General features: G+C 38.2%; 1 protein-coding gene across 6 annotated transcripts in view; it reads left to right on the forward strand.

The window, feature by feature from the left end:
* Positions 1 to 14,104, forward strand: part of LOC105476745 (EF-hand calcium binding domain 5) — a 177,873-nt gene that overhangs the window by 10,046 nt on the left and 153,723 nt on the right. For 4 of the 6 annotated variants that reach the window (XR_011615568.1, XM_011732919.3, XM_011732931.3 and 1 more), the window contains exons 1-3: positions 1,786 to 1,937; positions 2,339 to 2,398; positions 3,659 to 3,743. Coding sequence is in view for 4 of the 6 variants with exons in the window: in XM_011732919.3 (XP_011731221.2) it covers positions 1,896 to 1,937; positions 2,339 to 2,398; positions 3,659 to 3,743 (187 nt within the window). In the remaining 2 variants the exon portion in view is untranslated. Of the gene's footprint in view, positions 1 to 1,706; positions 1,760 to 1,785; positions 1,938 to 2,338; positions 2,399 to 3,658; positions 3,744 to 14,104 lie in introns of those variants that run through there. The other 2 variants (XM_011732922.3, XM_011732934.3) reach the window with 2 other exon arrangements.

Here is a 14,104-nt window from a genome sequence, read left to right on the forward strand (position 1 = left end):
CTTTGTGAGAACATCCATAACTACCCTGGGAAAATTAATTGCTTATTTCTTTGTTCCTTAACATTTTGTGTGTACCTCTACTCTTTTACTTTGCAGATTGAATTGCATCTGTTTCCCTCACTGAACTGGGAACTTTTTTTTTTTTTTGAGACAGAGTTTCGCTCTTGTTGCCTAGGCTGGAGTGCAAATGGCATGATCTCGGCTCACTGCAACCTCCGCCTCCCAGGTTCAAGCGATTCTCCTGCCTCAGCCTCCTGAGTAGCTGGGATCACAGGCACCTGCCAACACACCCGGCTACTTTTTTGTATTTTTAGTAGAGACAGGGTTTCACTATGTTGGCCAGGCTGGTCTTGAACTCCTGACCTCAGGTGATCCACCCGCCTTGGCCTCCTAAAGTGCAGGGATTACAGGCGTGAACCCCTGCACCCAGCCTAAACTGGAAACTCTTTAAGGCAGGTCATATTAATCCTTTTAAGCCCCAACATTTGCCTGCATATAGAAAGCACCCAATAAAGGCTTATTGAGTTGAATGTATCTGAATGCATGCAAACCAAATAGATTTTAAAAGAAATGGAAGGAAGCTTCTCAGCAATTTCAGGAGATGGACACCATAAGCAAAGAAATGAGGCTGTTGAGAATATACAGTTGGGAGCTATCACATACATTTATTTTCTATTATTTATTGTTTATTAAGTGCTTCAAAAAGGCTTTGAGGCAGCTATTTTTAAATGTTGGAAACTTTTCTCTCCAAAGGCAGTACTTTTGGTTTATTTAGCTAGAACATGTGTTATGTTGATAAAAAGAAAAGGGAATGGCCAGGTGTGGTGCCTCACACCTGTAATCTCAGCACTTTGGGAGGCCGAGGAGGGTGGCTCACTTGAGGTCAGGAGTTCAAGACCAGCATGGCCAACATGGTGAAAACCCATCTCTACTAAACGTACAAAAATTAACCAGGCGTGGTGGTGAGCACCTGTAGTCCAAGCTACTTGGCAGGCTGAGGAAGGAGAATCACTTGAACCTAGGAGGCGGAGGTTGCAGTGAGCCGAGATTGTGCCACTGCACTCCAGTGTGGGCAACAGAGTGAGACTCTGTAAAAAAAACAAAAAGAAGAAGAAAAGAAAAAAAAAAGGAAAAGAAAAGAAAGGAAAAGAAAAGGGAATACGTTAGAGCATTAGATACATACTATTTCAAATTAGAGTATCTAGACTGTAACTGTCCTGGAGGCAGAGACTGTGTGAATATAATTTCGTCTTTACACAATACCTAGCTCATATATACATAAACTCTTAAATGATTTTTGGCATGGCAGTGATTTAATAATCTGTGAATCTACAGTCATTTGCAGTAAAGTGGGGATCTGGTAATTATTTAATACCTCGATATGAATAAATAAACCAGATAAGTCACATTCTTCTGGAATTCTCCCTTGCCAAAAAAAAAATGCTTTTTGAGATATTATTATTCTGTTCTCTATCTACCTTTCTTGCATGAATTAGGTAGCCATAAAAGTTTCGCTTTACCTCACCTTGTTATCTCAAAAATTAATGAGGATGACAATCATGTTAAAAAATGCAATTGCATTACTGTTTTTTTTTTTTTTTTTTTTTTTTAAATGATAGTAGCGATGATTACTATGGTGAGTTTTCTTGTATCCCTGAGCAATGATCTAGCTTTGGTCAGTAGCAACAGCCATAACAGTAATACAGTTGGAAAAGTTCAGCAGTTGAGAATTTATCATTCAATAGAATTGTGGAGTGAGGTGAGGGCAGGAGCAAGGGAGATTTTTTAACTTATAGAGTACTTTGTGATGTTTATTAATATTTCTTTCTTTTTGTTATTAATACTGGTCTAGTAATATTCTTCTGTACCATTTGGTGATACCTTTTGGAGTCCAGATGAATGAGTCAACATCTCAAGAGGAAGTCAGACCTGATCAGGTTCTTGTCCTACATAGGTTTATTACATTTATGAGAAGATTTGAGATTCAACGTTCTTGGGAAAACTGAGATGCAAAATCATAGTCTATCATTTAATTATTTCTCTTTTTGGTTGAAGTATTCTGCATCAAGTTTTGACAGAAATGCTGAAAAGGGGGTCAAAATAACAGTTGAGTCATGGCGACCTGCTTCTAGTTGGTTGGCATTCCTTGATTATATATAAAAGTCTGTTATTGTTTGAATTTGTTGATACAACTACTTTGTGTAATTTTATTTGGCATGATATTTACTCATTATGTGAAATTTTTAAAAGTTAAAAGCTTACTGTATTAAAGTATAAGACAGTAGTTTAATCCACAGCTCTTTTTGGATGCCATTTACTAACACTGTTTCTATTTCAGGAAAATGGAAAAGACAAAAAGAGGAAATGGAACTCAACTGAAGTGAATGAGCTTCATGAGGTAGAGTTGGCATGAATAAATCAGATATTAATGCTGGAGAATAAACAAGATAAATCAATTTTCTTATGTAAAAGAAAAGATGTGGGTATTCAAAAAGATAAATAAAATTGCAAAAGGGAAAGGACAAACTCATGTTGATTATTAAGCTGATTCATTTGAGTAAGTTGTGGGAAACTTCCATAGACAGGTAAATTATTTGTGAAGAGCTGTTATAAATTACAGATAAATAAAGAATTCTTTCTAAAGTTATCCTAAAAACTGTAACGACCAGCTTTTAGGATCACTTTACTATCGTGCTGAAAATGTAATTTCCAGGTTAATCATTTAAGTAACTTTGTGTTTAAATAAATACAAGGCTACAATAAAGAAAAACATTTCATAGAAAAGGGGAGGCAATTGAAAATAGTCCTATAGATTCACAAGTGAGTTGACTAATGTGAGTTTTTAAAATATCCTACTGATTGTCGATGGCTGACACCTGTAATCCCAGCACTTTGGGAGACCGAGGTGGATCACTTGAGGTCAGTAGTTTGAGACCAGACTGGCCAACATGACGAAACTCCATCTCTACTAATAATACAAAAATTATCCGGGCATGGTAGTGCATGCCTGTAATCCTAGCTACTTGGAAGGCCAAGGCATGAGAATCACTTTAACCCAGGAGGTGGAGGTTGCAGTGAGCTGAGATTGTGCCGCTGCACTCCAGCCTGGGCAAGGGTGAAACTGTGTCTCCAAAAAAAAAAAAAAAAAAAAAAATTCTATTGTCAGATTTTTAAAGTACATTAGCATGTATACAAAAACTATTTTGTTGCTATTCATAAAATTAATACTTTATTTCCTCAGTTAAGATGAAATGCTTTTTCTTTTTGCCACAAATACAGAAAGTGATTCTAGCAGTAAAACAGTAGCATTTCCAAAGGTCTGATTTCCCTATGCTATAGTTTCAAATCATGTTTCTATAAAGTGTTGTATAATTCAAGAATTAATGTCATCTAAAATGATTCCTAGCGTATTACTTTGTTAGTAATAGGAAGATGTGATGACATTTTGAACCAACACATTTTATCTTGTAAATGCAAAAAATACACTGTGATTACCTCTTTGCTTCTAGTATACAACATTATATCCCAGAAAAATTAACTAGGGATGTTTGGTTAACTCTTACAAAGCAATAAACTTTCCTTTACTTGGAATAATTTATACAACTTTGTGGAAAATGAAGTCACATTGAAATTGGTGATTTTTTTTCTCTTTTCAAAGACTTTACAGAGTGTGCCAGACGTTCCTGTAAAAGAGGCCACCAACAATGTGGTGGAGAAAGCAACGGATGAAATCAAATCCCAAGGTAGAGAACTAGCCTTTCTCTTATACAATAGAATCTAAAACTGGCCAGGCGTGGTGGTTCACGCCTGTAATCCCAGCACTTTGTGTGGCCAAGGCGGGTGGATCACCTGAGGTCAGGAGTTCAAGACCAGCCTGGCCAACATGGTGAAACCCCTTCTCTTCTAAAAATACAAAAAATTAGCTGGGTGTGGTGGCGGGCGCCTGTGATCCCAGCTACTCTGGAGGCTGAGGCAGGAGAATCAAGTGAACCTGGGAGGCAGGGGTTGCAGTGAGCTGAGATCGTGGATTGCACTCCAGCCTGGGCGACAGAGCAAAACTCCATCTCAAAAAAAAAAAAAAAAAAAAAAAAATCTAAAACTATCTTTAAAATTTTACTGGGGATGCATTCTTCAAGATTTTGCATTTTAAAGACATAATTTCAGGGGATATTTTATTTTATTTTTATTTTTTAGAGATGGGCCTTGCCCTGTCACCCAGACTGAAGTTCAGTGACATGATCATACTTCACTGCAGACTCAAAGTCCTGGGTTCAAGTGATCCTCCCACCTCAGCCTCCAGAGTTGCTGGGACTATGGGTGCACACTACACTACTTCACCCAGCTAGTTTTTTAATTTTTGTTTTTGTAGAGACAAGGTCTTGCTGTGTTGCCTGGGCTGGTCTCAATCTCCTGAACTCAGGCGATCCTCCTGTCTCAGCCCCCAGAGTCAGTGAGATTATAGGCCAGAAGGTATTTTAAATGCAATTTGGGAAATAATTTAAAATGTATTTCATTCACCTTCTATTAATGCTTTTGCGGCAATTTATGATTATTCATCTTGTACTTAACGATAAAATTTATCTAAGAAAACTGACTGACATCTAGCAGGCAACCCACTAATACAATAATCAAATGGATAACTCCAGTGATTTGGGATGCTTATTGTCGTTGGCCCTGTTTATTGTTTTTGTTTTTGGTTTCTTTTGGTGTTTTGTTTTTTTTTTTTTTTTCCCCAAGACGGAGTGTCACTCTTGTTGTCCAGGGTGGAGTGCAATGGCGCGATCTCGCTTCACCGCAACCTCTGCCTCCCGGGTTTAAGCAATTCTCCTGCCTCAGCCTCCCGAGTAGCTGGGATTACAGGCATGTGCCACCACGCCTGGCTAAGTTTGTATATTTAATAGAGACGGGGTTTCCCAATGTTGGCCAGGCTGGTCTCGAACTCCCAACCTCAGGTGATCCGCCCACCTTGGCCTCCCAAAGTGCTGGGATTACAAGCATGAGCCACTGTGCCTGGCCTACCCTGTTTATTGTTTTTACACTTGTACTTGACCACATATTTATTCCATTTGATCCAAAGCTTGACTACTAGCCCCATCCTTAATCCAAATTCCACATAATTATGCAGATTGAAAATTTATAGGATTAAAAAGGCTTCAAAAAAGTAGATAAGACATTCATCTCTTTCATTACAGCTCTTTTAACTCCAAATACTTAGTGAAATCCCATACCACCAGAAATTCTTTACAATATGTAAAATTTAACAATTTTACTGTAATTTTTCTTCAATTTACAAGTATTGAATGTTTAGTATATGCTAGGCTGAACTAGGACTGAAGTATAATAATATCAAAGTGTTTTCTAAACTATAAATTGATATATAGATGCTAGTTGTAATTTTCAGGTGCTGGGTTTTGTTTTGGTTTTTTTTCCCCAAAGTGTTTTTCTCTCTTTTTAAACCAACTAAGAGTAACTATTTACTATTTCTTCTTAGTAATACACATTGTAATACATAGTCATTAAAACCCAAACTTTCACTTGGTGTGGTGACTTATGCCTGTAATCCCAGCACTTTGGGAGGCTGAGATGGGAGGATCATTTGAGGTCCAGAGTTTGAGACCAGCCTGGGCAACAGAGCAAGACCCAATCTCTAAAAAAAATTTTTTTAAGAGAAAAAAAAAAAGAACCAAACTTTCCTTCAAATTATGCTACAAGGCTATAGTTCCTGAAATAGCATGGTACTGGTATAAAAGTAGACACACAGACATAGTAGAGAACCCAGAAATAAAACCAAATACCTGCAACCAACCTTGACAAAGCATACAAAAACATAAACTGGGGAAAGGATACCCTATTTAATAAAAGTTGCTGGGGAAATTGGCTAGCTACATGTACAAGAATGAAACTGGATCCCTATCTCTTACCTTATACAAAAATCAACTCAGGATTGATCAAAAACTTAAATCTAAGACCTGAAACCTTAAAAATTCTAGAAAATAACCTAGGAAAAACTATTTTGGACATTGGCTTAGGCAAAGAATTTATAATGACCCTAAAAGCAAATGCAATAAAGCAAAAAATAAATGAATGGGACCTAATTAAACTAAAAAGCTTCTGTACAGCAAAAGAAATAATCATCAGACTAAACAGACAACCCACAGAATGGAAGAAAATATTTGAAAACTGTGTATCCAACAAATAACTAATATCCAGAATCTACAAGGAACTCAAACAAATCAGCAAGAAAAAAAAAAAAGAAGATTATCCCATAAAAAGTGGGCAAATGACATGAACAGACATTTCTCAAAAGAATATATACAAATGGCCAATGAACATGTGAAAAGGGGCTGAACATCACTAATCATCAGGGAAATGCAATTAAAACCACGATGAAATACTACTTTACTCCTGCAAGAATGATCATTATTAAAATGTCAAAAAACAATCGATGTTAGCATGGATATGGTGAAAAGGGAATGCTTGTACACTGCTGGTGGGAATGTAAATTAGTATAACCTTTATGGAAAAGAGTATGGAAATTTCTTTCTTTTTTTTTTTTTTTTTTTTTTGAGACGGAGTCTCACTCTGTTGGCCAGGCTGGAGTGCAGTGACATGATCTTGGCTCACTGCAAACTCCGCCTCCCGGGTTCACGCCATTCTCCTGCCTCAGCCTCCTGAGTAGCTGGGACTACAGGCGCCCGCCACCATGCTCGGCTAATTTTTTCTATTTTTTAGTAGAGACGGGGTTTCACTGTGTTAGCCAGGATGGTCTCGATCTCCTGACCTCATGATCTGCCTGCCTCGGCCTCCCAACGTGCTGGGATTACAGGCGTGAGCCACCGCGCCCAACCGAGTATGGAAATTTCTTAAAGAACTAAAAGTAGATCTACCATTCAATCCAGCAGCCCCACTACTGGGTATCTACCCAAAATAAAATAAGTCATTATATTAAAAAGATACCTGCATGTATATGTTTATTGCCACACAATTCACAGTTGCAAAGATATGGAACCAACCTAAGTGCCCACCAATCAATGAGTTTGGATAAAGAGCACTTTGGGAGGTTGAGGCGAGCAGATCACAAGGTTAAGAGATTGAGACCATCCTGGCCAACATGGGGAAACGCCGTCTCTACTAAAAATACAAAAATTAGCTAGGTGTGGTGGCAGGTGCCTGTAGTCCCAGCTACTTGGGAGGCTGAGGCAAGAGAACTGTTTGAACTCAGGTGGCAGAGGTTGCAGTGAGCCGAGATCATGCCACTGCACTCCAGCCTGGCAACAGGGCGAGACTCCGTGTCAAAAAAAAAAAAGAAAAAGAAAATGTGGTATATATATACCATGGAATACTACTCAGCCATAAAAAGAATGAAATGATATCTTTTGCAGCAACTTGGATGGAGCTGAAGGCCATTATTCTAAGTGAAGTAAGTCTAGAATGGAAAGCCAAATACCACATGTTCTCACTTAGAAGTGGGAGCTAAGCTATGAGTATGCAAAAGCATGCAGAGTGATATAATTGGCTATGGAGACTCAGAAGCAGGAGGGTAGAAGGAGGGGTAAGGGATTAAAAAAAACTACATATTGGGTACAATGTATACTACTCAGGTGACGGGTGCACTGAAATCTCAGACACCACCACTATACAATTTATCCATGTAACCAAAAATCACTTGTATCCCTGAAAATTAAAAAAAAAAAAAAATTTAAAGAACCAAACTTTCCAACACTTACCCTGTCTTTCTTATAAACTTAGTACTGTTTTCACAGCTTCAGTAACTTCTAAAAATTTTCTTACTGGCAAGTCTTTACTTGTCCTCTTCTACCTGTCTCTACCTCCTGTTTTTCTGATTTTACTTCCTTATACCAAACATCTACCACCAACACTGCATACATATACTTTGCCTTTACCTTAATCACTTGGGCCAGGTTTATAAATTAACTCATTCATTTTATTTTATTTTATTTTTTGAGATGGAGTCTTGCTCTGTCATCCAGGCCTGAGTGCAGTGGCACAATCTCAGCTCACTGCAACCTCCGCCTCCCGAGTTCAAACGATTCTCATGCCTCAGCCTCCCAAGTAGCTGGGATTGCAGCCACCTGCCACTACGCCCATCTAATTTTTGTGTTTTTAGTAGAAACGGGGTTTCACCATGTTGGCCAGGCTGGTCTTGAACTCCTGACCTCAGTTGATCCACCTACCTCGACCTCCCAAAGTTCTGGGATTACAGGCTTGAGCCACCATGCCTGGCCTAAATTAACTCATTCATTTTAAAGATGCCAAACACAATTTTGATCTAGGTAATTTGTTATACATTTAATTAGGTGTTCACTTTAATTAGTTTGTGGCCACATTTCCACCTACAAAACTGTACATATGTGTTCCATCAGGTAATGTATCACCTACCAGAAAACATATCACGCAAGAGTTTGTGGTCTTTCTTCTTCTTGTACTTTCAATTTCTCTTACTGCTTTTCAATGTATGGTAGAGAGAAATGTGTTTTGTTTAAAATTATTTATCCCAGTATATGATATGTACTGAAAACATTGCAGTTGCTTATTCTGATATCATACGCAATGCAGTGTACTTATTTATTAAATGATCAGTCACTATTAAAACTTTTTATTCTAAATCCCTCGTTTGTGAATGTGTGTGTATATGTGGGTATATACAAAGTAGGAAGAGAAACTGTTATTGCAATTTCAACAGGTCAAAGGATGTGTCTTCATCCTTGTTACATATTTGTCAAAATTAAAGTAATGTTACCTTGATAAGCAGCTCCCAACATGCACTCAAATACATATCGTTGCATAGAAAATACTGTGGTTAAATGTATCATGTCAGTTCCTCATTTCTTTACCCTTGTTTTTCTACTTTTCAGACTGAGCTTAACTTGCATTTTGAGAATTTTTTCAACTATCAGTTTGCTCAGTTCTATTCTTATTACACAGCCCTAAGATTAACAATGTTTTATAGGAAACTGCCTTTTCCTTTACCTATTGAATTTTAATTCCGGTGGTGTTTAGTAGTACTTCTTTACCTCCTTCCTTTGCAGTAGTCATTCTAAATCATGTGCCAATGTTAAGAAATCCTAATAATAAGGACAAAGCAACTGAGTTTCAAACAGGGCCTGTGTTTAAAGAAAACATCATACAGCTTAAGTAGCCCTGCTGGGTCAATTTTCACCAGTTTAATCAGCAGCCAGACCCACTAATGTTATATGCCTCCTTGTGAAGAAAGAGCCTGCTAAGGCTTATTACAATATGAATTATAATTCATTCCTATTTATATCCTTAAATAGGCTTTGTACTGAGGCTCTGCCCAGCAGTGGGCCATACACTGAGAGCAGAAAATAATAAAAGTCACTTACAAGGCTAGACTTTTCAAAATATGTATAAGGAATTCTTTTGTGTCCCTACTTATTTAGTTGAAAGCATTTATACCCATAGTGCCCGGATAGTTCTTTTTATATTAGAAGGTAGACCACTAGAGTGGTGAAGATGTACATATTGGGGGCAGAGCTTGAAAGGCTCTTGATTCTTGGAAAAGTTTAGGAAGATGATCCTGAAAAAGAATTCCAGTGCCTGGCACACAGTGAGAAATTAATAGTTATTTATTGAGTGAGTATATAAATGAATAAATCAATCAATCTTAAAAGGTTTAGGATGTCCAACCAGAGACCTGTGAAAAAATCCAGTACCTCTCTGAAATTATTCAATTAAACCTCTGAATTCAATTGCCCTTGGGGCAGTGCTGTAATTTGTGATCCATGAATTCAGAGTTCACTCAGTCAAAAGACAGCTTCAGATAGGCTTGTTCAGAATCCTGATTTATTGACCCTGCTGTTGCTGTGCTGCTTTTTCTTGTTTTCATGGTTCTAAGAGAGAAGTGTTTAACTACAGTGGTAACCAAACACATGTCTACTTCCATTCTGTACATCAGTGGGGACAATGCAAGCACTAGGATTATTGCTTAGCAACCTATAATAGCCAAGTACACTAGAAGAACACTACCAGGCTGCAATGAAGATGGAGAGTGCCCTAGTTCATGTGTGAGTTTACTAATGAGCCATGGCAGATAGGTAGATATTAAGTTGCCATATATCCTTAATGCAGGAGGAGGAATTGTCTGCCTTGGGTTATGGAAGACAGGTTAAAAGGAAAGAGTACAGTTGACTCTTGGACAACACAGTTTGAATTGCATGGGTCCACTTATACACAGATTTTCTTCCACCTCTGCCGCTCCAAAACAGCAAGATCAACCCTTCCTCTTTCACCTCTCCTCAGTCTATTGAACATGAGGACAATGAGAATGAAAACATTTATGATGATCCACTTCCACTTAATGAATAGTAAATATATTTTATCTTCCTTACGATTTCCTTCCTTCGTTTCTTCCTTCCTTTTCTCCCTTCCTTTCTCCTTCTTTCCTTCCTTCTTTCCTTCCTTCCTTTGTTCCCTCTCTCTCTCCCTCCTTCCTTCCTCCTCCCCCCAACCTCTCTCTTTCTTTCTTTTTAAAAAAATAGATACAGGGTCTCACTCTGTTGCCTAAGCTAGAATATAGTGGTGCAATCATAGCTCACTGCAGTCTCTCCCTCCTGGGCTCAAATGATCCTCCTGCCTCAGCCTCCTGAGTAGCTGGGATTACAGGCATGTACACCACGCCCACCTAAGTTTTAAATTTTTTGCAGAGACTGGGTCTTGCTGTTTTGCCCAGAGTGATCTTGAGCTCCTGGCCTCAAGTGATCATCCTGCCTCAGCCTCCCAAAGTGCTGGGATTACAGATGTGAACCACTGCACCTAACCTCTTATGATTTTCTTCATAACATTTTCGTTTCTCTAGCTTACTTTATTGTAAGAATACAGTATATAATGCATATAACATACAAAATATGTGTTAATCAACTGTTCATGTCTTCAGTAAGGTTTCTGGTCAACAGTAGGCTACTACCAGTCAAATTTTGGGGGAGTTGAAAGTTATACATGGGTCTTTGTGCAGATATCAGTTCCTCTAACCCCTACATTGTTCAAGGGTCAACTGTACATTACAACCTATAGACTTGAATGAATTCCTTCCTTTTTACACTTACTTAAAAATAAAAATAAAAGCATTATATATTTATGAGCATTGTGACAAAACAGAAGGGAAATACACCTTTCCCTCTTCCCCCACCCAAAGTAGTTAATATGTTTGCAAATCCAACTTAGAGGTGAGGGGAAGCATTATATTACCCTCTTTACTTTTCCCATATTGGAATAAGAGAAGAGGCCAAGGAAGAAATCAAAACTTGGGAGAGAGATTGATAAATATTATCCACTATTAGATTTAAACATTCTGTAGATGAAATGTTGGCTTTTCCAGGGTTTCTTCACATACCAATTTTTCTCCTGGACAGAAAGATGGATACTATCTAAATAGGATTTAAAAGTATTCTTCAGGATATATATATATATATATATATATTTTTTTTTTTTTTGAGACGAATTCTCACTCTGTCTCCCAGGCTAGAGTGCAGTGGCACGATCTTGGCTCACTGCAAGCTCCGCCTCCTGGGTTCACGCCATTCTCCTGCCTCAGCCTCCCGAGTAGCTGGGACCACAGGTGCCCGCCGCTATGCCTGGCTAATTTTTTGTATTTTTTTTTTTTTTTTTTTTAGTAGAGGCTGGATTTCACCATGTTAGCCAGGATGGTCTCGATCTCCTGACCTTGTGATCTGCCCGCCTTAGCCTGCCAAAGTGCTGGGATTACAAGCGTGAGCCACTGCACCCAGCCAGGATATTGGTTTTTAAACCTTTTTAAAGCAGAAAAACCTTTTTTTTCCAAATGAAAATTTGCTATGCTCTACAGTTATGTAAAACAAACTGAAGCATAGCCGCTCCAGTTACAAATAGTACAAGGAGTTTAGAGTCCTATGGCCTTTGAAACTCCCTCTTGGGACCCTGAGAAGCATAGTTCAAAAACCACTGCTTCACAGTAGGAACTCTTATTCTTGCAGGTGGTGACATAAATTGGTACCAATCACTCTGGGAAATAATTTAATAATATCTCCTTAAGATGAAATGCACTTACCTATGACCCTATGTCAATCTGTTCCTGCTGCTATAGCAAAATAGCATAGACTGGGTAATTTACGAACAGTGTAAATTTAGTGCTCACAGTTATGGAGGCTGGGAAGTCTAAGGTCAAGGCACCAGCAAGTTTGATGTCTGGTAAGGGCCTGGTCTCTGCTTCCTAGATGGCGCCTTGAACATTGTGTCCTCCAGAGGAGATGAACACTGTCCTCACATGGCAGAATAGATGGAAGGGCAAAAAAAAAGGGAGGTGATTAGCTAGTTCCTTCCAGTCCTTTTAGAAAGGTACTGTTAATCCATTATTGAAGGCAGAGCCCTCTGACTTAATCACTCCCCCAAAGGTACCACCTCTTAATACTATCACATTGGGTCTTAGGTTCCAACATATGAATTTTGGAGGAACACATACATTCAAACCATACCACTTACAATTGAAATCCTAGTAATATATACGAGAGAAACCCTCACATGTGGACACAAAGAGACGTATGCAATAATTTTCATAATAGGATTGTCTTCATAGTAAAAAACAAAAACAACAACTGGAAATAACCCAGTCTATCTAAGAGAGAATGAATAAACACATTACAATACAGTTATATCATAAGATATTATGCAGCAGTGAAAATGAATGAACTAGACCTATACCTTTCAATATAGATGAATTTTCCAAATACTAAGTATAAAAAAGACTGTAGAATATATATAGAATGAAATATTTTTTATGAAATTAAAAAACAAGAATAATATATTGCTTAGATATAATAAAAAGTGCATGGAAATGATAAACGTGAAATTCAGAATAGTCTATCTCTCAAAGTAGCAGTCTATGGGAGGCTTTAATATATAGGTATTTTTTTTCTTGAGCTAAGAGTAGATATATGCTACTTATTATATCATCATTATACTTGTAGGTCTTTAATATTTTGTAGTAAGTAAGGTTGAAAAACACTACTCTAGAGTTATAAAGATTCTGGTCTCTTGCTATTATTATACAATATTATTTATTGAGAGTTATTAATGGTTGGAGCACATCTTAATAACTACTTTCCAGTTAGGGTTAAAAATAGTGAGTTTACCTGGCCATAGCAATCAGGCAAGAGAAATAAATAAGAGGCATCCAAATAGGAAGAAAGGAAGTCAGACTATCCCTGTTTGCACACTACATGATCCTATATCTAGAAAATGTCATATTCAGCCCCAAAGCTCCTTAAGGTGATAAACAACCTCAGCAAAGTCTCAGGATACAAAATCAGTGTACAAAAATCACTAGCATTCCTATACACCAACAACAGTCAAACCAAGAACCAAATCAGGAACACAGTCCCATTCACAATTGCCACAAAAAAAAAAAAAATAGTAATAAAATACAGCTAACCAAGTGATATGGTTTGGCTGTGTCCCCACCCAAATATTGAATTGTAGCTCCCATAATTCCCATATGTCATGGGAGGGACCCAGTTGGAGGTAATTGAATTGTGGGGAGCAGGTCTTTCCCATGCTGTTCTCATGATAGTAAGTCTCACAAGAGCTGATGGTCTTGTAAAGGGGAGTTCCCCTGCACATGCTCTCTCTCTTACCTGCCACCATGTAAGACCTGACTTTGCTCCTCCTTTGCCTTCCACCATGATTGTGAAGCCTCTCCAGCCACCTGGAACTGTGAGTCCATTAAACTTTTTTTTCTTTATAAATTACCCAGTCTCAGGTGTGTCTTTATTTGCAGCATGAGAACAGACCAATACAGTAAATTGGTACCAGAAGAGGGGTGCTACTGTAAATATGCCCAGAAATGTGGAAGTGACTTTGGAACTGGGTAACAAGAAGAGGTTGGAAGTTTGTAGAGCTCAGAAGAAGTCAGAAAGATGTGGGAAAATTGGAACTTCCTAGAGCCTTGTTGAATGGCTTTGGCCAAAATGCTGATAGTGATATGGACAATAAAGTTCAGGCTGATGTGGTCTCAGATGGAGATGAGGAACTTGTTGGGAACTGGAGAAAAGGTGACTCTTGCTATGTTTTAGCAAAGAGACTGGCAGCATTT

This window comes from Macaca nemestrina, chromosome 17, assembly GCF_043159975.1.
Source record: "Macaca nemestrina isolate mMacNem1 chromosome 17, mMacNem.hap1, whole genome shotgun sequence".
Lineage (NCBI taxonomy): Eukaryota > Metazoa > Chordata > Mammalia > Primates > Cercopithecidae > Macaca > Macaca nemestrina.